The sequence below is a fragment of the Agelaius phoeniceus genome, chromosome 31 (assembly GCF_051311805.1).
Source record: "Agelaius phoeniceus isolate bAgePho1 chromosome 31, bAgePho1.hap1, whole genome shotgun sequence".
NCBI classification, from domain to species: domain Eukaryota; kingdom Metazoa; phylum Chordata; class Aves; order Passeriformes; family Icteridae; genus Agelaius; species Agelaius phoeniceus.
Window position 1 is genome coordinate 2555204 of NC_135295.1, and position 21483 is coordinate 2576686.

At 57.6% G+C, this 21483-nt stretch overlaps 1 protein-coding gene across 3 annotated transcripts; it reads left to right on the top strand.

Annotated features, from left to right (window-relative positions):
- The first annotated feature begins 6184 nt into the window (after window positions 1-6184).
- On the top strand, window positions 6185-20612 carry NES (nestin). Of its 3 annotated transcripts, none has more exons than XM_077192063.1 (5): window positions 6185-7046; window positions 9399-9523; window positions 11437-11510; window positions 14005-17018; window positions 17091-20612. In XM_077192063.1, exons 1-5 carry the CDS (start codon window positions 6234-6236, stop codon window positions 19842-19844), a joined length of 6780 nt encoding a protein of 2259 aa, XP_077048178.1. In that variant the 5' UTR covers window positions 6185-6233; the 3' UTR covers window positions 19845-20612. The 3 variants fall into 3 exon arrangements, with proteins under 3 accessions (XP_077048178.1, XP_077048179.1, XP_077048177.1); XM_077192064.1 differs by having other exon boundaries at window positions 14005-16946; XM_077192062.1 differs by having other exon boundaries at window positions 14005-20612.
- The last annotated feature ends 871 nt before the right edge of the window (window positions 20613-21483 follow it).

Genomic DNA, 21483 nt, shown 5'->3' on the forward strand with positions numbered 1-21483 from the left:
ACACCATGGGGCTGGGCACTCACACTCACACTCACAGCACAGGGCTGGGCACACACACTCACAGCATGGGGCTGGACACTCACACTCACACTCACACTCACTCTCACACACTCACACTCACTCTCACAATGCCCACAGCCGTGCCAGGATGGGCACTGGGACATTCAGAGCTGAACCCCCAGGGCTGCCCCAATCCCAGCCCAGAAGGTGCCATCCTGCCCCCAATGGGCACCACCCACAGACCCACAGAATTGCTCTGTGTGGTGCAGGGCTCCCAGTCCCAGCCCTGGAGGTGCCATCCTGCCCCTGATGGGCATGGGCACCACCCACAGACCCACAGAATTGCTCTGTGTGGCCCAGGGCTCCCAGTCCCAGCCCTGGAGGTGCCATCCTGCCCCCATGGCACCACCCACAGACCCACAGAGCTGCACTGTGTGGCCCAGGACTCCCAATGCCATCCCAGGAGGTGCCATCCTGCCCCATGGCACCACCCACAGAGCTGCACTGTGTGGCACAAGGCTGGGGCTGGGGAGCTGTGCAGGGCCTGCTCAGGAGGAGCCTCCCCCAGGAATTCATTGGGATCAAATTCCCTGAGCCTGGGCCATCCCTGCTGCCTCGGGGGAACCTTCCAGGTGTGCCAGCTCCTTCCCAGGGCACCTCCTGCTCCTTCCTGGCTGTTGGCAAAGGGTATTTTATGTTAGTTAGAAGGGGCTTTTATGGCTTAGAGCAAAGGATAAACCCACCCCAAACAAGAAGATGTTTTTACCAAGCACAAAGAGAGAACAGGCAAACAAGGCAGCAAAGTTGCAAGTAGAAAAAAGGTCTCAGAATTTTCTACTGCAAGAAAACTGAAAAACAACTTCTGGTTTAAACTGTAATGTACTGACTTTGAGTGATTGGAGAGCAGTAACATGAATATGGTAATTATAGCAGTTATGATGGGCTAGAGATAAAAGTTAAGGTATAGATTGGTTCTACTGTATTGAGATGCTCAGCAAAGAAAAGTTTATAATGCAATGTAACCAAAAGAAAAGTTTATAATGCATTGTAACCAAAACCAAAGGGTCTCCAGGCCTGCCTGCAGCTGGAGCTGACAGCTGTGGGCACAGCTCTGTCACCCATGACCCTGGCCTGCTGTAACACCTTGGATACAATAAACTGCATTTTGGATACAATAAACTGCATTTTGGAGAGCCCCTGGAGTCCCACATCCCTCATTTCAGCTCTTACAGGAGAGGAGAGGGCAGGAGCAGGGCACAGCCCCGTTAGACCCCTCAGAGGATCCCCAGCCCTTCCTGCAGCTCTGGAGATGCTCTGGCTCAGCCCCCCAGTAGCCAAGGGCATGGAAAGGCACAGGGGACACCCATAGGACACCCAGCTTGTGGAAGGGGCAGGAGAGAAGGGAGAGGAGCAGACAGGAGAGAAAGGAGAGGAAAGGCAGGAGAGAAAGGAGAGGAAAGGCAGGAGAGAAAGGAGAGGAGAGACAGGAGAGAAAGGAGAGGAGCAGACAGGGGAGAAGGGAGAGGAAAGGCAGGAGAGAAGGGAGAGAAGGTCGAGAAGGGAGAGGAACAGGCAGGGGAGAAAGGAGAGTAGAAGCAGGAGAGAAGGGAGAGAAGGTTGAGAAGGGAGAGGAGCAGACAGGAGAGAAAGGAGAGAAGGGAGAGGAGCAGACAGGAGCAGGGACACCCCAGAGGATCCCCAGCCCTTCCTGCAGCTCTGGAGATGCTGGAGCTCAGCCCCCCCAGCAGCCAAGGGCATGGAAAGGCACAGGGGACCCCCACAGGACACCCAGCTGCTGGAAGGGACAGGAGAGAAAGGAGAGGAGAGGCAGGAGAGAAGGGAGAGAAGGGAGAGGAACAGGCAGGGGAGAAGGGAGAGGAGCAGACAGGAGAGAAAGGAGAGAAGGGAGAGGAGAGGCAGGAGCAGGGACACCCCAGAGGATCCCATCCCTTCCTGCAGCTCTGCAGATGCTGGGGCTCAGCCCCCCCAGCCCCAGCTGTGCTCAGGCTGGAAGGGCCTCAGTGCCCAGCTGTGCTTCCTCCTCCTCCTCCTCCTCCTTCCCCAGCTCCCCCAGCCCTGCTCAAAGTCACGTCCAGCCCGTGCCCTGCACCCTGTGCCAGGCACCCTGTGCCAGGCACCCTGTGCCAGCTCCCACCTGGGGCTGCAGGGCACCCTCCAACTGCCACCCCCACAAAGCTCAGTACCAGGAGTCCCATAAGCTCTTGGAGATTTATTTCACACCCGAGGTAGCTCAGCTACCTTTGGAGGCATCAAATCAGCAGGGTGGCTTCTGTGGCAGTGTTGGAAACAAAGAGGTTTTAATAAAAGGCAAAATAACGAACTTTTTACAGAGAAAAACCGATCCAAGTGCAAGAAGCCCTCCTGCCTCCAGTAAAACACCTCACAAAAGCAATTAATGTCTTTGTTCTCTTCTTTTTCTAAGAAATTGCCCAAACAAAACTTCTTAGCTCCTGTCCAATGAGCTGTCCTTAAGTTTGAAGTGAAATCCTCCAAGACCTATGAGATGCCTTTTTTCACCTAATCAAAAAGAGAAACTTCTGGGCTTCTTTCCCTTTTTAAAGGAGCAAAAGGAAAAAAAAAAAAGGAACAAATCAAAGATGGTTTTGTCACTCTGTCAACAAAGAGCACATTCCTACAAAGCTGTGCCACTGCTGCCACCCCCCATTCCCAGGGGGTTCTGACCCTGAGAACCCCCCAGTGGTGCCATCCCAAGGGGTTCTGACCCCAAGAACTCCCCCGGGGCACCGACATCCCCATCCTGAGCTCAAACATCCCCCAGGGACACCAAAATCCCCATCCTGGGGCATCCTGAGCCCTGCCTGGGCTGCAGGGTTTGCACCATCCTGCTGCTGGCTGAGAGAGAGGGGCCAGGCACCCCAAAAGGCAGGAGGAGGAAGAGGGTGGCAAGGCCAGGGAGGAAGGAAATGCTCACTCCCAGTGCAGCCAAGAGCTCCTGGGGGTCTTTTTGCAGCAGTTTTGGGGGCTCCTGGACATGCCAGGTGGGAAGAGGAAGAAAGTGGGAGCAGGCAGGCAGTGAGGAAGGGCAGCTCTGAGGCAGATGTGCTGTGGAAATGAGGAGGAGGAGGAAGATAAAAACACATGTGATGGTGTTCACAGGGGTTTTCAGATTGGGGAAGAGACGAGGATCTGACTCCATGTTTCAGGAGGATGATTTATTATTTTATGATATATATTATATTAAAACTATACTAAAAGAATAGAAGAAAGGATTTCTTCAGAAGGCTGGCTAAGAATAGAATAGCAAAGAATGATAACAAAGGTTTGTGGCTCTGATAGAGTCTGAGCCATCTGGGCTGTGATTGGCCATTAATTAGAAACAACTAACATGGAGTAATCAAAGATCCACCTGTTGCATTCCACAGCAGCAGATAACCATTGTTTGAATTGTGTTCCCAAGGCCTCTCAGCTTCTCAGGAGGAAAAATCCTAAAATTTTCCATAAAAGATGTCTGTGACAAACACACAGCATCGCCTCAGTGAGACCCCAGATCAATCCTCCAACCTCAGCACTCCCTGGGCTCCTTTCAATCCTGGCTGGGAGAGGCAAACCAGAGCCGGGCCAAGGAGCCAGACAGGATGTCTGGCCGGAGATGAGCCGGAAAGATGATTCCATTGGGGACCCTGAGCCAGCTCATCCCTGCTCCATCCCTGCTCCAGACACCAGGGGACAGCCCCGACCCTCCTGGGGCTGCGGCTGCTGCTCCTCTCGTGTCCCCAGCAGCCCCCGGACGGTGCAGGGTTGGCTCTGGGGATGCTTTGCCAGCAGAGGGGACTGTTGCTTGTCTTTTTGCTTGTCTTGTTGCTTGCCTTGTTGCTTGCCTTGTTGCTTGTCTTGTTGCTTTTTCTTTCCAGCTGTCCCGTGGGACAGCTCTGGAGGAGACATTCCCCTCCTCCTTGCCCTCCCGTGGGAAAATTCGCCGTCTCCAGGGAGGAAATGCTGGCAAATCTCTCCCCCCCAGTGACATTTTCCTCATTTTCCTGCTCCTTTTTTTTTTTTTGGTTTTTTTCTTTTTTCGGCAAAAATCTTCCCGAGTTTGGAATTGTGAATCTCCGCCCCTCGCCGGCGCGCCGCCCTTCCCGCAGAGAAGTCATCTGGGGTGAATAAAGAGAGAAAATCAAAGAAATTAAATATAAAAAATATCCAGCTGTGACTGCTGGATCGCACAGGGGGTGGAAGCTCTGATGGAAACCAAGGCTCGGAGGAGCTGCTCCCGTTGGGCTCCTGCACATCTGGAGAGAGGGAAGATCACAGCTGGACACAGCTGGACACAGCTGGAAGCAGCGCCCCGGGGAGGCACCGGCTGAGCTGGGCTCGCTCTGCAGGGGGATTTCCATAGGATGGATCCAGGGATGCCCTCGGTGCAGCCATCGGGCTGTGAGAGAAAGGTGCCAATGAATTAAATAAATGAATGTTCTCTGTGTTTTATGAAGATTCAGAGACTCTTAAGAAATCTGGTCTTTTGACGAGTCATAGAATCAAAAATGCAAATCCTAACAAATATTACCAGGTTCTCTGAGGTTAGGACAGGGAACCAATATATTTGATTATTAATGTGAACAGGAACTCAAAAGGGGTGGTTTTTAATGATTTCTTTTTACATTATTTATATCGTTATTGTTTCTTTCTTTATTTTATTTCTTACTTGAAGATGATGGTGGAACCACCTGATTTATGTGATGTAAATCCAAAGTGTCTGAATTAATACAGATGTTTGGAATTAGAACTCAACTTTATCCATGATTCATTTTTTTTTCTCTCACTTTCAAAAAAAATGTAGTTTATTTATTGAAAGACAAAGTTCCAATGGAACATTTCTTGGGCAAAGATTTATCAGATCCAACATGAACTTTGATGTACATCTACATCAAGGGGCTGTGAGACCCTCGGGGGGCTCTGAGCCCCCAGGGTTTGGAGCAGGATGGGGCTCACAAGCCTGTAGGAGCATCAGGACAGATGGAGAGGAGAGATCTCTGCAGCCAGGTCAGGAATTTGGGGTTTATTGCAAAGGGCCTGGGTGCAGGGGCCTGCTGGGATTTGGGGTTTATTGCAAAGGGCCTGGGTGCAGGGGCCTTTTGGAGTTTGGGGTTTATTGCAAAGGGCCTGGGTGCAGGGGCCTTTTGGGATTTGGGGTTTATTGCAAAGGGCCTGGGTGCAGGGGCCTTTTGGGATTTGGGGTTTATTGCAAAGGGCCTGGGTGCAGGGGATTTTTGGGATTTGGGGTTTATTGCAAAGGGCCTGGGTGCAGGGCCCTGCTGGGAGCTGCCAGGCACAACTGGAGCAGGACTGAGAGAAGAGAGGGGGAGAAAGGATGAGAGGGAAAGAGAGTAAAGGAGTAAAAAGGGTAAGAGAGTAAAAGGGGTAAGAGAGTAAAAGTGTAAGAGAGTGAGGTTCCCATTACAATACAATAAATCTTCTTCTGTGCTGAATATTCTAATTCTCACTAACCAATCCAGTACAAGATACAAATCCTACAGCATTTCCATACAGCCTGTAAGAATCATTACATCACCATACTGTGTTACATTTTAAACCCTAAAAACTCCTCTTTGGGCCCCTTCTGCCAAGCTGTAGGGTCTGCTCTGCCCCTTGGGCCTGTCTGCAAGCAGAGGGTGTTGTTCCATCAAAAGGGGATCACCTTCAGTCCAGCCACACCATTGTTTTCCAGTTGTTCAGTAACTGAGGGATCTCAAAGCTTGCTTTCACTTCAATCTCGCTTATAGTTTCCATATTCTCAAAATCTTTTGCCAGACAATCATATTTGTAAGGCTTTCCTGCTCCATCTTCCCCAACACAAGCCACCACCGAGGGATGCTGCAGCCGGGCTGAGCATCTGCCAAGCGCCCTTGGACACCTCCCAAGCTCCTCGCCGAGCCCCACGGCAGCCCTCCAGCTCCCTGGCATGGCCCTCGGCCTTTAGGGACAGGATCCAAGCCCTCAAATCACCCTCCCGAAGTTGGAAGCAGCACCTTGCTCTTCCTCACGGCCGGGAAATCCGAGCTCAAGCGTGGAGCCCACGTGTGCTGGAGCCGGCTCGGCTGTGCAAGGGTTAAATCCGGCTGCTCGCCCGGGTCTCGGGGGCCTCCCACTCGGCAGCAGGGTATGAATAGCTGCGCTCCCCTCCGCTCGCAGGCACTCGCTTCCCTCCCCGCCTCCCCCGCTCTGCCTCGCCTGCTCCCCGCATCCTCCTGGCCATGCTGAGCACGGAGAGTTTGGCAGGGCCGAGAGCCCTGCGAGAGGAATCGCTGCAGATGTGGGACCTCAACAAGCGCCTGGAGGCGTACCTGGCCCGCGTGAAGTTCCTGGAGGAGGAGAACGAGGTGCTGCGAGCTGAAATCCAGAGCAGCAAGAGCGGCCCGGCCGGGGACTCGTGGAGGGCCAAGTACGAGGAGGAGCTGCGAGCCCTGCGGGACGCGCTGGATGTCGCCTTCAGGGACAAGTGCACGGCCGAGCTGGCCAGGGACAACCTGTACGAGGAGGTGCAGCAGGTGAGAAGCAGGTGCCAGAAGGAGCAGGCAGCCCGAGAAGAAGCCAAGAAGGAGCTGTCCTTGAGCAGGAAGGAGCTGGAGGAGGAGAGGAGAGCGCAGATCTGGCTGAAGGAGAGAGCTGTGCAGCTGGAGAAGGAGGTGGAAGCCTTGCTGGAGGTACACGAGGAGGAGAAAGCGGGGCTGGACCAGGAGATCGCCACTTTCTCCCACAGCCTGGAGAGTTTCCGCTGCGCCCCCGTGGCTTTGCAGCCGGTGGAGGTGGAGGATTACTCCAAGAGGCTCTCGGAGATCTGGAAAGGGGCGGTGGAGACCTACAAGGCAGAGGTGGCTCAGCTGGAAGGTTCCCTGTGCCAGGCCAAGGAGAACCTCTGGAAGGCGGTGGAGGACAACCAGCAGAGCCAGCTGCAGCTGCAGCACCTGGAGAAGGACCTGGCGGGGCTCAAAGCTCGCAAGGAGATGCTGGAGGAGAGCCTGGCCCGGCAGTGGCAGGAGCAGCGCGGGGAGGCAGAAAAGTTCCAGGCGAGTGAAAATCCCCAGGAAAGGGGACAGCAGAGGGGCTGGGGGTGGCTGGGTGGGCACGCAGGACACGACCCTGAGCAAAGAGATGCGAGAGATGGATGGGGGGAGGCGAACAGAGCGAACAAACCCGAGGGAAGGGATGGAGCTGCCGAGGAAGCTGGGGAGGGCGGGAGGAAGAGCAAAGCGGCTTGGGGACATCCCTGTCCCTGGGGACAACAGAAACCCGGGGCCACCAAAGTGCAGGGGGGCAGCAGCAGGCACCGGGGGCTCCCCCAGCACCGGGGGCTCCCCCAGCACCCTGCCCGAGCTCCGGGCTGCGGATCCCGGGGCGGCCGCGGCAGGAAGGACAAACTCCCAAACTCGCAGCGAGTTCGCTGCAGCTGCGATCCGACAGCTGCAAAAGCGATTCAGAGCAGGGAGGGTGGAGGCGGAGCGGGCTGGAAATACCGGGAGCGGCGTCACCACTGCCCGGGGAAGGGTCTCCCTTTGTTCCAGCTCCTGGGAGCAGCCCTGGGTGTCCCGGGGCAGAGGATGCCGCCGCCTCCGCTGCTCTGCTGAAAGTTCTTTCTTTCCCACGCTGGCCGTGAATCAGCCCGGCCTTTCCTCCCTCTTCCCGTCCCCTTTCTGCCCTGCTCATTTCCCCCATCCTCAGCCCCTGGTGTTAAAATGAGCTCCAGGCTCGTCCCTGAGCATCCTGCGGGGATCAGCGGAGCCACGGAGCCCTGCCCAGGTCTGCGGGGACCGGCGGGGCTGGGGGCGGCCCTGACGCCCCCTGTGGTGCCCATGGAGTTGTTTCTTTGCCTCGCTGGCCGTGAATCAGCCCGGCCTTTCCTCCCTCTTCCCGTCCCCTTTCAGCCCTGCTCATTTCCCCCATCCTCAGCCCCTGGTGTTAAAATGAGCTCCAGGCTCATCCCTGAGCATCCTACGGGGATCCCGAGCCCTGCGGGGACCGGTGGGGCTCGGGCAGGGCTGGGGGCGGCCCTGACCCCCCCTGTGGTGCCCATGGAGTCGTTTCTTTCCCTCGCTGGCCGTGAATCAGCCCGGCCTTTCCTCCCTCTTCCCATTCTCTCCTCATCCCGCCCCATCCTCAGCCCCTCAGGTGCTAAAATGAGCTCCAGGCTCGTCCCTGAGCATCCTGCGGGGATCAGCGGAGCCACCGAGCCCTGCCCAGGTCTGCGGGGCTCGGGCAGGGCTGGGGGTGACCCTGAGCCCCCTGACGCCCCCTGTGCTGCCCGCAGCTGCCCATGGAGGCCCTGGAGCAGGAGCAGCAGAGCCATGAAGTTGTTTCTTTCCCAATCACCTCAGCCTTTCGTTCCTCTCCCCATCCCCTGCTCATCTCCCTCATCCTCAGCCCCCGGTGCTAAAATGAGCTCCAGGCTCATCCCCTGAGCATCCTGATGGGATCCCGAACCCCGTGGGGACCTGGGGGGCTCGGGCAGGGCTGGGGGCGGCCCTGAGCTCCCCTGACCCCCCTGTGGTGCCCATGGAGTTGTTTCTTTCCCTCGCTGTGAATCAGCCCAGCCTTTCCTCCCTCTTCCCATCCTCTCCTCATCCTGCCCCATCCTCAGCCCCCGGTGCTAAAAGGAGCTCCAGGCTCATCCCCTGAGCATCCTGCGGGGATCCCGAACCCCGCGGGGACCTGGGGGGCTCGGGCAGGGCTGGGGGTGACCCTGAGCCCCCCTGACCCCTCTGTGGTGCCCGCAGCTGGCCATGGAGTTGTTTCTTCCCTCGCTGGCCGTGAATCACCCTGGCCTTTCCTCCCTCTTCTCCCTCATCCTCAACCCCTGGTGTTAAAATGAGTTCCAGGCTCGTCCCTGAGCATCCTGCGGGGATCCCGAACCCCGTGGGGAGCTGGGGGGCTCGGGCAGGGCTGGGGGTGACCCTGACCCCCCTGTGCTGCCCGCAGCTGCCCATGGAGTTGTTTCTTTCCCTCGCTGTGAATCAGCCCAGCCTCTCTTCCCTCTTCCCATCCTCTCCTCATCCCGCCGCATCCTCAGCCCCCGGTGCTAAAATGAGCTCCAGGCTCATCCCCTGAGCATCCTGCAGGGATCCCGAACCCCGTGGGGAGCTGGGGGGCTCGGGCAGGGCTGGGGGCGGCCCTGACCCCCCTGTGCTGCCCGCAGCTGCCCATGGAGTTGTTTCTTTCCCTCGCTGTGAATCACCTCGGCCTTTCCTCCCTCTTCCCATTCTCTCCTCATCCCGCCCCATCCTCAGCCCCGGGTGTTAAAACGAGCTCCAGGCTCCTGTCCCTGAGCATCCTGCGGGGATCCCGAACCCCGCGGGGATCTGGGGGGCTCGGGCAGGGCTGGGGGTGACCCTGAGCCCCCCATGACCCCCCTGTGGTGCCCGCAGCTGGCCATGGAGGCGCTGGAGCAGGAGCAGCAGAGCCTGCGGGTGCAGATCGCCCGGGTGCTGGAGGACAGGCAGCAGCTGATGCACCTCAAGATGTCCCTGAGCCTGGAAGTGGCGACCTACAGGTGAGCTCGGGGTGGGCACCGCGGCGGGCACAGCTGGGCGGGGGCACCGCGGGGACAGCGCCGTGCCCCCGGAGCGGCCCTTCCTTCCCTCCCGATGGCCCCGCACAAAGGGACCGGGGAGGGGGGGACAATTAGCATGAGAATGGGGCTGGCCCTGCCCGGCCGAGCGTGATGTCACCGGGCGGGGACATTAATCCGGGCCTCGGGGGGAGGGGACGGGGCACGGCAGCGAGGGGGGCTCCGTCGGGCTCCGTACCGAGCCGGGCCAGGGCAGCGGAACCAGCCGTGCCTCAGTTTACCCGTCCTGTGTCCGGCAGAACAGCCGTGCCTCAGTTTACCTGCCCTGTGTCCGGCAGAACCAGCCGTGCCTCAGTGTACCTGCCCTGTGTCTGGCAGAACAGCCGTGCCTCAGTTTACCCACCCTGATGTTCTGTGTCCAGAGCAGCACATCCAGAGCAGCACAAGCACCCGTGCCTCAGTTTACCCACCTTGATGCCCCCTGTGTCCATAGCAGCACAGGCAGCCGTGCCTCAGTTTACCCACCTTGATGCCCCCTGTGTCCAGAGCAGTACAATCAGCCACACCTCAGTTTTCCTGCCCTTACACCCTGTGTCCATAGCAACACAGGCAGCCGTGCCTCAGTTTACCTGCCCTGTGTCCAGAGCAGCAGAACCAGCCGTGCCTCAGTTTACCCACCCTGATGCCACAAGCACCTGTGCCTCAGTTTACCCACTCTAGCCCCCCATGTTCAGGGCAGCTCAAGCACCTGTGCCTCAGTTTACCTGCCCTGACATTCTGTGTCCAGAGCAGCACATCCAGAGCAGCACAAGCACCCGTGCCTCAGTTTACCCACCCTCACACCCTATGTCCATAGCAGCAGAACCAGCCGTGCCTCAGTTTACCTGCCCTGATGCCACAAACACCCGTGCCTCAGTTTACCTACCCTGTGTCCATAGCAGCTCAAGCACCCGTGGCTCAGTTTACCCACCCTGATGCCCCCTGTGTCCATAGCAGCACATCCAGCCGTGCCTCAGTTTACCTGCCCCGATGCCACAGGCACCTGTGCCTCAGTTTACCCGCTCTGACCCCCCATGTTCAGGGCAGCTCAAGCACCTGTGCCTCAGTTTACCTGCCCTGTGTCCATGGCAGCAGAACCAGCCGTGCCTCAGTTTACCTGCCCTGACCCTCTGTGTCCAGAGCAGCACATCCATAGCAGCACAAGCACCCATGCCTCAGTTTACCTGCCCTGATGCCACAAGCAGCCGTGCCTCAGTTTACCCACCCTGATGCCCTCTGTGTCCATAGCAGCGCAGGCACCCGTGCCTCAGTTTACCTGCCCTGATGCCACAAGCACCCGTGCCTCAGTTTACCCGCTCTGACCCCCCATGTTCAGAGCAGCTCAAGCACCTGTGCCTCAGTTTACCTGCCCTGACATTCTGTGTCCAGAGCAGCACATCCAGAGCAGCACAAGCACCCGTGCCTCAGTTTACCTGCCCTGATGCCCCCTGTGTCCAGAGCAGCACAAGCAGCTGTGCCTCAGTTTACCCACCCTCACACCCTATGTCCATAGCAGCAGAACCAGCCGTGCCTCAGTTTACCTGCCCTGATGCCACAAACACCCGTGCCTCAGTTTACCCACCCTGATGCCCCCTGTGTCCATAGCAGCTCAAGCACCCGTGCCTCAGTTTACCCACCCTGATGCTCCCTGTGTCCATAGCAGCGCAGGCACCCGTGCCTCAGTTTACCCACCCTGATGCCCCCTGTGTCCATAGCAGCGCAGGCACCCGTGCCTCAGTTTACCCACCCTGATGCCCCCTGTGTCCATAGCAGCGCAGGCACCCGTGCCTCAGTTTACCCAGCCTAGGGGGCACAGGGAGCCCCCAGCACCCCCCAGCCCCTCTCCTCTCCCCCAGGACGCTGCTGGAAGCCGAGAGCAGCCGCCTGCAGGTGCCCGCCGGGGAATTCAGGGGGACCAGCGGGGTGAGAGGTAAGGGACCCCCGGTGCCACCCCTGGGAGGGTTTAAATGGGTTTAAATGTGGGTTTAGATACATTTTCCTGAGGGGTTAAATGGGTTTAAATGTGGATTTAGACACATTTTCCTGGGGGGTTAAATGGGTTTAAATGTGGGTTTAAGCACCTTTTCCTGGGGGGTTAAATGGGTTTAAATGTGGGTTTAAGCACCTTTTCCTGGGGGGTTAAATGGGTTTAAATGTGGATTTAGACACATTTTCCTGGGGGAGTTAAATGGGTTTAAATGTGGATTTAGACACCTTTTCCTGAGGGGTTTAAATGGGTTTAAATGTGGATTTAGATACCTTTTCCTGGGGGGGGTTAAATGTGGATTTAGGCACATTTTTCTGATGGGGGTTAGACATGTTTAAATGTGGATTCAGACACATTTCCCTGCATTTTCCTGGGGAAGTTTAAATGTGGTTTAGACACATTTTCCTGGGGAGGTTTAAATGTGTTTAAATGTGGATTTAGGCACATTTCCCTGCATTTTCTAGGGGGAGGTTTACATGTGTTTAAATGTGGATTCAGACACATTTCCCTGCATTTTCCTTGGGAAGGTTTAATGTGGGTTTAGACACATTTTCCTGGTGGAGGTTAGATGCATTTAAATGTGGATTTAGACACATTTCTAGAGGTTAGATGTGTTTAAATGTGGATTCAGACACATTTCCCTGCATTTTCTAGGGGGGGTTTACATGTGTTTAAATGTGGATTCAGAAACATTTCCCTGCATTTTCCTTGGGAAGGTTTAATGTGGATTTTGATACATTTTCCTGGGGAGGGGTTAGATGTGTTTAAATGTGGATTTAGGCACATTTCCCTGCATTTTCTAGGGGAGGTTTACATGTGTTTAAATGTGGATTCAGACCCATTTCCTTGCATTTTCCTGGGGAGGTTTAAATGTGGGTTTAGACACATTTCCCTGGGGAGGTTTACATGTGTTTAAATGTGGATTTAGACACATTTCCCTGCATTTTCCTTAGGAAGGTTTAATGTGGATTTTGACACATTTTCCTGGGGAGGTTAAGTGTGGGTTTAGACACATTTTCCTGGTGGAGTTTAGATGTGTTTAAATGTGGATTCAGACACATTTCTAGAGGTTAGATGTGTTTAAATGCGGATTCAGACATATTTCTAGAGGTTAGATGTGTTTAAATGCGGATTTAGACACATTTCTAGAGGTTAGATGTGTTTAAATGCGGATTTAGACACATTTCTAGAGGTTAGATGTGTTTAAATGTGGATTTAGACACATTTCTAGAGGTTAGATGTGTTTAAATGTGGATTCAGACACATTTCCCTGCATTTTCTAGGGGGGGTTTACATGTGTTTAAATGTGGATTCAGACACATTTCCTTGCATTTTCCTGGGGAGGTTTACATGTGTTTAAATGTGGATTTAGGCATATTTCCCTGCATTTTCCTGGGGAGGTTTAAATGTGGATTCAGACACATTTCCCTGCATTTTCTAGGGGGGGTTTACATGTGTTTAAATTTGATTTAGACACATTTTCCTGGGGAGGTTAAGTGTGGATTTAGACACATTTTCCTGGTGGAGTTTAGATGTGTTTAAATGCGGATTCAGACACATTTCTAGAGGTTAGATGTGTTTAAATGCGGATTTTTCAGACACATTTCCCTGCATTTTCCTGCCAGTGATAGGAAGGTGTGAACAGCGGCCAGGGGGGTGGCTCTTGGCACGGGGCTCACATCCCAGATAAGCCTTATCTGCTCCTTCACCAGCCTTATCTGCTCCTTCGCCTCGTTTTTAATTCCCTTCCTTTCATGGGAAGGGCAGCACAGGATGGGAGGGCTGCGCTAACCAGCTGAGCATTTCCTTTTTCCTCAAAACAAACCAAAAAAAACACCAAATGAAAATCCCAAGGAAAGCTTTGTCACCTGCACACTTGGCCCAGCAGCAGGGCCCAGCTGTGGCTGCAGCTGCGTGTGAGGATGAGGGGAGGGATGAGGATCTGACTCCATGTTTCAGGAGGTTTGATTTATTATTTTATGATATATATTATATTAAAACTGTACTAAAAGAATAGAAGAAAGGATTTCATCAGAAGGCTGGCTAAGAATAGAAAAAGAAAGAATGATAACAAAGGTTTGTGGCTCAGAGTCTGAGCCAGCTGGGCTGTGATTGGCCATTAATTAGAAACAACCACATGAGCCCAATCCCAGATCCACCTGTTGCATTCCACAGCAGCAGATAACCATTGGTTACATTTTGTTCCGGAGGCCTCTCAGCTTCTCAGGAGGAACAGATCCTAAGGGAAGGATTTTTGATAGAAGATGTCTGCGACAGCTGGGCACAAATCCCCCGGGAGCCGCAGCATCCGCTGCACTCAGGAGGGAGGAATTTCCCACTTTCCAAGAAGGGGCTGGTTAAAAATAGGAGAGGGGGCAGCCAGAGGCAGCCAGGGCAGGGCTGGGAGAGGCTCATGGTTCCTCCTTGCTCTTTGCAGATCTCAAACTGGAGCTGAGCAGCGGCAAAGCGGCACCAGCGAGCCCCGAGGGCAGGCGGGTGCTGCCCTGCACCCCCTTCCCCAGGGTGACAAAACAGCCCCAAAGCGCCACCCTGACACCCCAAAGTGTCACCCTGACACCCCAAAGCGCCAGGGAGCTCCAGAAAATCACCTCAGCCCTCCATGGCAGCGCTGCCAGCAGGGCTGGAGGGCTGGGGGCTCCCACTGCCAGCCCTCCCCAGGCAGGCAGAGCCTCCCTTCCCCTCTCCCCCGAGCAGGAGAGGTATGGGGGGGACGGTCCTGCCTGGCCAGGAGGAGATGAGGCAGCAATGAGCCCAGGGATGGAGTGTCCCCTGTCCAGAGCCTCAGGGGACGGTGGCAGTGCCAGCCTGCAGCTCCTGGGAGCTGCCCACAGGCTGCAGTACCCGGCCCAGCTGGTCAGTGAGGCACTGGAGGATGCCCTCAAGGAGATGGGAGATGATGCTCAGCCTGAAGAGGAGCCCACACCCAGCTCCACGTGGAATATCCATGCCCCCAGCCCCGTTTTCCCCACCAAGGCTGTGCCCGAGGGGCCTGGGGAAGGGCAGGAGGGATCTGAGGATGGGGAGAGCCCCGAGGATGAGGAGGTGATGCTCCAGGGGCTGGCTGGAGAGAGCAGCACCCTGCAGGACTCAGCTTCATCCCCACTGAGCATGGACCCTCCCTTGGGTGCCTCGGGGAGCCAGGAAGATCTGGGAGCCTGGGAGGAGGAGGAGGAGGAGGAAGAGGAGGAGGTTCCTGCAGTGCTGAGCCCAAGGGACCCAGAAATGGAGGCCCAGGAAGGGGATGAGGACCTGCCTGGGCACACAGAGACCAGCTGGGAAAAACCAGAGCAGGAGAAGGCGCAGACGCCCAGCACGGAGCCATCACACCCCTCAGAGGATGAGGAGGAGGAGGAGAAGGGAGATTTCCAGGAAGAAAGAGCAGATGTGCAAGAAGAGGAATGTCCCCACGGAGAAGTGGAAGCTGCTGCTGCTGTCCTTGTGCAAAGCCACCTGGTTGTGCCCACAGAAGGTCACCTGGAGCAGGACTCTGCTGATGCAGAGCAGGAAATGCCCAGCTGTGAGGTGGACCTGGCTGCAGAGGAGGGAAGGGAACAGGAGCTGAGTCCAGAGCAGGAGCCCTCGGGTGTCCCTGAGGCCATCCCAGCAGAGGAGGCTGCCACAGGAGCTGAGGGAGACGCTGTGGCACGGGAGGACACGGGCACAGGGGAAGGTGGTGAGGGAGAAAAGGGAGAGGCCAGCAGGGAGGTGCTGGGAGGGGAGGATCACAGGGTGGGACAGGACCCCATGGCAGGAGAGGACCCTGGGGCAGGAGAAGACCCTGGGGCAGGAGAAGATCTTGGGGCAGGAGAAGGCTCTGAGACAGGAGATCTTGGGGCAGGAGAAGACCATGGGATAGGAGAAGATCTTGGGGCAGGAGAAGACTCTGAGGCAGGAGAACACCATGGGGCAGGAGAAGATCTTGAGCCAGGAGAAGACCTTGGAGCAGGAGAAGACCTCGGGGCAGGAGAAGATCTTGGGGCAGGAGAAGACCATGAGGCAGGAGAACACCATGGGGTAGGAGAAGATCTTGGGGCAGGAGAAGATCTTCAGCCAGGAGAGGACTCTGAGGCAGGAGAAGACCTTGGGACAGGAGAAGATCATAGGGTAGGAGAAGACCTTGGGACAGGAGAAGACCTTGGGGCAGGAGAAGACCATGGGGTAGGAGAAGGCTTCAAGACAGGAGAAGACCATAAGGTAGGAGAAGATCATGGGGCAGGAGAAGACTCTGAGGCAGGAGAAGATCTTGGGGCAGGAGAAGACCATAGGGTAGGAGATCTTGGGGCAGGAGAAGATCTTGGGGCAGGAGAAGACCATAGGGTAGGAGATCTTGGGGCAGGAGAAGATCTTGGGGCAGGAGAAGATCATGGAGCAGGAGAAGGCTCTGAGGCAGAAGATCTTGGGGCAGGAGACCTTGGGGCAGGAGAGGCAGGTGACACCCTGGAGGGGGACAGCAGAGCCCCAGAGGAGCCTGAGGAGCTGCAGGAAGGAGAAGAGGAGGAACAGGAGGAGCCGGAGCCAGGACAGGAGCCCTGGGCACAGGGGGGTGACGATGGCAGTGCCCAAGAGCCCTGCCCAGAGGACTGGGAGGTGACAGAAGGGGACACTGAGGAGCCAGCCTGGGCAGGTGACACCCCGAGCAGGGCAGGAAGGCTGGAAAGAGAGGAGGGAGGTGGCTCAGGGCCAGCAGAGCTGGAGGAGGCCCAGGAGGATGATGAAGGAGATGCCAGGAGCCAGGAGATGAGGCAGCAGCAGGCGCTGGCACAGCAGGGCAGGGTGGCACAGCCTGAGCCAGCCCCTGCAGGTGCCCCCGGGCCAGGGCACAGCCAGGAGCTGGCAGAGGCTCCACAGGAACCAGGGCAGCTGCAGGGTGAGGATGGGGCTGAGGGGCTCAGCCCAGAGCTGGGGCAGCTGGGGAGACCAGAGCTGGTGGCACCGGGGCAGGTGCCAGGTGAGTGGGCATTGGAGGAAGCCACCAGAGACACAGAGCTGGCAGAGCTGGTGGCACCAGGGCTGGTGCCAGGTGAGAACAGCGAGTGGGCACTGGAGGAGACCCCCAGAGATACAGAACCCACAGAATTGGTGGCACCAGGGCTGGTGCCAGATGAGAACAGTGAGTGGGCATTGGAGGAGACCCCCAGAGACACAGAGCCCCCAAAACTGGAGAGCTCAGGGCTGGTGGCACTGGGGCAGGTGCCAGGTGAGTGGGCAGTGGAGGAAGCCACCAGAGACACAGAACCCACAGAACTGGTGGCACCAGGGCTGGTGCCAGGTGAGAACAGCGAGTGGGCGTTGGAGGAGACCCCCAGAGCCGCAGAGCTGGCAGAGCTGGAGAGCTCAGGGCTGGTGGCACCGGGGCAGGTGCCAGGTGAGGACACTGAGTGGGCACTAGAGGACACCCCCAGAGCCCCAGAGCTGGTGGCACCGGGGCAGGTGCCAGGTGAGTGGGCAGTGGAGGAAGCCACCAGAGACACAGAACCCACAGAATTGGTGGCACCGGGGCAGGTGCCAGGTGAGGACACTGAGTGGGCATTAGAGGAGACCCCCAGAGCCGCAGAGCTGGCGGTGGGCACGGGCAGGAGGGTGGAGCTGGAGGACACACTGCCAGACTGCACCCCCCTGCACCTCTACCGGGAGGAGATGATGATGGGGACACCCAGCCCAAACCCTGCAGAGAGCGAGGAGACCCCAGGGACAGCTCCTGTGTGTGCCACAGCCCAGCAGGGTGAAGGGTGGCAGCAAGGGAGGGACCAGCCACTGACTGCCAGCGTGCCAGAGAGCCCCGAACGGGAGGAAGAGGAGGCTGAGGAGGAAGGTTATTTCATGGTCTCTGCTCCCAACCAAGAGGTGTCCAGCTCAGAGGAAGCTGAGATCCCTGAGGACTTTGAAGAAATTCAAGTGGAAGCAGCTGAAGGTGGCCAAGATGATCTGGGGGCTCCTGGGGAAGCATCTCCACGGCCAGAGGGCACAGAGCACCTGGAGGTGCTTGCTGCAGGAGCAGATGAGGGTATGGAGGTGCCCACTGAGGAACTTGAGGTGCCAGAGGATGAGGAGGGCACAGCTGAGCTGGAGGAAGGCCCAGAAGAAGATCCCAGCTGCCCTGGGGTGATGGAACCATCAGCTGGAGGTTCTGGTGAGCCAGCCCAGGGTGCCACAGCATGGCAGGGACCAGAGCACCCAGAAGATCTGGCTGCTGATCCAGATGAGGGTATGGAGGTGCCCACTGAGGAACCCGAGGTGCCAGAGGATGAGGAGGGCACAGCTGAGCTGGAGGAAGGCCCAGAAGAAGATCCCAGCTGCCCTGGGGTGATGGAACCATCAGCAGGAAGTTCTGGTGAGCCAGCCCAGGGTGCCACAGGCTCTGCAGCATGGCAGGGACCAGAGCAGCCAGAAGATCCAGATGAGGAGCTCCACAGCACAGCTGGGCCGGAGGAAGGCCCAGAAGAAGATCCCACCTGCCTGGGGGTGGTGGAACCATCATCAGGAGGTTCTGGTGAGCCAGCCCAGGGTGCCACAGCATGGCAGGGACCAGAGCACCGAGAAGATCCAGATGAGGAGCTCCACAGCAGAGCTGAGCTGGAGGGGGATGGCACTGGAGCAACAACCACGCTGGGGCTGGCAGGGCAGGAGGAGGAGGAGGAGGAAGATGAGGATGAGCCCAGCACAGCTCTCCATGACACAGCCGAGGCCACAGCAGAGCTCCAGGCCCAGGCAGTGCCTGATGAAGCAGAGAAGGCTCTGGAAGAGCAGCCAGGCATGGAGGAGGAAGCCGTGGGCAGTGAGAGCCCTCCTTGCCCTGCGCCGGGGCAGGGAGACTCTCCAGAGGTGCTCCCAGACATCCCCGACACAGCTGAGCTGCCAGTGGAGCTCATGAAAGCCTCAGGCATTTTGGAAATAGTGGAGCAGGCGCTGGAGTTCAACCAGGAGCTGATGGGGGCGAGGGTGGCAGAGACTGGGCAGGGTCCTGGCGGGAGAGAGCTCTCCTGGGATGGAGGGGAACACCCTGAGCCCTGCCGGGATGGAGGGGAACACTCTGAGCTCCCCCGGGATGGAGGGGAACACCCTGAGCTCTGCCGGGATGGAGGGGAACACTCTGAGCTCTGCCGGGATGGAGGGGAACACCCTGAGCTCTGCCGGGATGGAGGGGAACACCCCGAGCTCTGCCGGGATGGAGGGGAACACTCTGAGCTCTCCCAGGATGCAGAGGAAGACCCCAAACCCTCCCAGGATGCAGAGGAAGGCTCTCAGTTCCCCCGGGATGCAGAGGAAGGCTCTGAGCTCTCCCCGGATGCAGAGGAAGACCCCAAACTCTCCCGGGATGCAGAGGAAGGCTCTGAACTGTCCCGGGATGCAGAGGAACACCCCGAGCTCTCCCAGGATGCAGGAGAACACTCTGAGGATGCAGAGGAACACCCCAAACACTCCCAGGATGCAGAGGAAGGCTCTGAATTGTCCCGGGATGCAGAGGAAGGCTCTGAATTCCCCCGGGATGCAGAGGAAGGCTCGGAACTGTCCCGAGATACAGAGGAACATCCCGAGCTCTGCCAGGATGCAGAGGAACACCCCAAACACTCCCAGGATGCAGAGGAAGGCTCTCAGTTCCCCCGGGATGCAGAGGAAGGCTCCAAACTCTCCCAGGATGCAGAGGAAGGCTCTCAGTTCCCCCGGGATGCAGAGGAAGGCTCCAAATTCCCCCGGGATGCAGAGGAAGGCTCTGAGCTGTCCCGGGATGTAGAGGAAGACCCCAAACTCCCCCGGGATGCAGAGGAAGACCCCGAGCTGTCCCGGGATGCAGAGGAAGACCCCGAGCTGTCCCGGGATGCAGAGGAACACCCCGAGCTGTCCCGGGATGCAGAGGAACACCCCGAGCTGTCCCGGGATGCAGAGGAAGACCCCGAGCTGTCCCGGGATGCAGAGGAAGGCTCCTCCCTCTCCTCATCCAGCGAGGAGGAGCCCACGGTGCAGGAGGCCCCGGCGGCGGTGCGGGAGGGTGAGCTCCGGGCTCAGAACGGGCTGCACCGCCAGCCCAGCCTGGAGGAGCTGCCCGAATTCACCGAGGAGCTGCTGAACGGCACCTCCAGCGCTGCCCCCGCACAGGAGATGCCCTCAGAGCCCGCGGGGGTGATGCCAGCACCGGCCCCCAGCCCTGGGGACGGCAGCCTCAGGGCGAAGCAGCTGAGCCCCGTGTCCCCTGCTCTGGGGGACGATGTCCTGAGCCCCAGAGCCCAGCAGCAGCCCTGCTCCTCAGGGGACGACTGACAGAAGCTTCTGGTAGCTCCTTCCTGCCGGAACCCGGTGCCCTCCCCGTCCCACCCGCTCCTGATGCTTCCCCATCTCCCTGTGGGTTTTTAATGTGTTTGTGTGGATGTTTTGCACCCCTTTCCAGAGTGAAGAACCACCAAGTTCTGTTGCCCCCCTCACAGCCCACCCAAATTCTCGTGTTTGCCCTGCTTCATTTTGAGTTTCCTCCTGGGTGGGTTGCCGTGGCTGTATTTAATTTAAATTCTGTGTTTCCCCGTTCCCTGCAAGATTCCCTCTCCAAATCCTCCAGGATGTCCAGCTGGAGCTTAGGGACCCCCACAAACCCCCCCTGGGACTCAGCATTTTGGGCTACATCACCCCAGGCTCTGCAGCCTGACCCAGGTGTTTTTAACGTGTTTGTATGGATTTTTTGCACCCCTTTCCAGAGTGAAGAACCACCAAGTTCTGTTGCACCCTCACAAATTCTCATGTTTGCTCTGAGACTCCTGCTTCATTTTGAGTTTCCTCCTGGGTGGGTTGCCTGGAGGAACCCATCTGGTATTTAATTTAAATTCTGTGTTTCCCCACTGCCTGCACTCTTCCCTCTCCAAACTCTCCAGTATTTGCCCCAGGATGTCCAGCTGGGGGTTAGGGACCCTCCCAAACTGCACCCTGGGACTCAGCATTTTGGGCTACATCACCCCAGGCTCCCCCAGCCTGACCCTGGGGGCTGAGCCATGCTGGATGTACCCAAAATTAATTTAATAAAGCCTCATCCTCCCCTCAGGGCTGGCTCTCCTCACTCTGGGGCAGGGGCAGCAGGGCTGGGGATGGCACTGACAGGGAGGGCTGGGATGGTGCCCTGGTGGGGATCCTGGGGGCAGGATCTGGGGGCAGGATGGGTGGGATGGTGCTGCCCCATCTCTGGCACAATGCACAGCCCCAGAGTTTCATGGCCACAGTCCCTGGGGTGGTGCAGCCCCCAGAGCCATGGAAATGGTTGAGCAGGCGCTGGAGCTCAACCAGGAGCTGATGGGGGCAGGGTGGCAGAGGGTGGGCAGGGTCTGCAACCCCGGGACGCTGCTCCAGTGCCAGGGTGGTGCAGCCCAGCAGGGCAGTGCCCCCAGGAGGGTTTTCCCCCATGCCCAGGGTGATGCAGATCCCAGAACAACACCCAGAGGAGATGTTCCCCCATGCCCAGGGTGATGCAGACCTCAGGGGATGTTCCCCCATGCCCAGGGTGATGCAGCCCTCAGGACTATTCAGCCCCCAGGGCAATGCCCCCAGGAGGATTTTCCCCCATTCCCAGGGCAATGCTCCCAGGGGATGTTCCCCATTCCCAAGGCAATGCTCCCAGGGGATGTTCCCCATTCCCAGGGCAATGCCCCCAGGGGATGTTCCCCATTCCCAGGGCAATGCCCCCAGGGGATGTTCCCCATTCCCAGGGCAATGCTCCCAGGGGATGTTCCCCATTCCCAGGGCAGTGCCCCCAGGGGATGTTCCCCATTCCCAGGGCAATGCCTCCAGGATGTTCCCCATTCCCAGGGCAATGCCCCCAGGGGATGTTCCCCATTCCCAGGGCAATGCCCCCAGGGGATGTTCCCCCATTCCCAGGTCAATGTTCCCCCCTATTCCCAGGGCAGTGCCCCCAGGGGAT

What these genes read in the sequence shown, in the direction of transcription:
- NES (XM_077192062.1), top strand. Translation starts at nt 6,234, where the DNA reads ATGCTGAGCACGGAGAGTTTGGCAGGGCCGAGAGCCCTGCGAGAGGAA. An exon ending in GGGAGGCAGAAAAGTTCCAG is followed by an intron (nt 7,047 to 9,398) that starts GCGAGTGAAAAT and finishes TGGTGCCCGCAG; the next exon opens with CTGGCCATGGAGGCGCTGGA. An exon ending in GGGGACCAGCGGGGTGAGAG is followed by an intron (nt 11,511 to 14,004) that starts GTAAGGGACCCC and finishes TGCTCTTTGCAG; the next exon opens with ATCTCAAACTGGAGCTGAGC.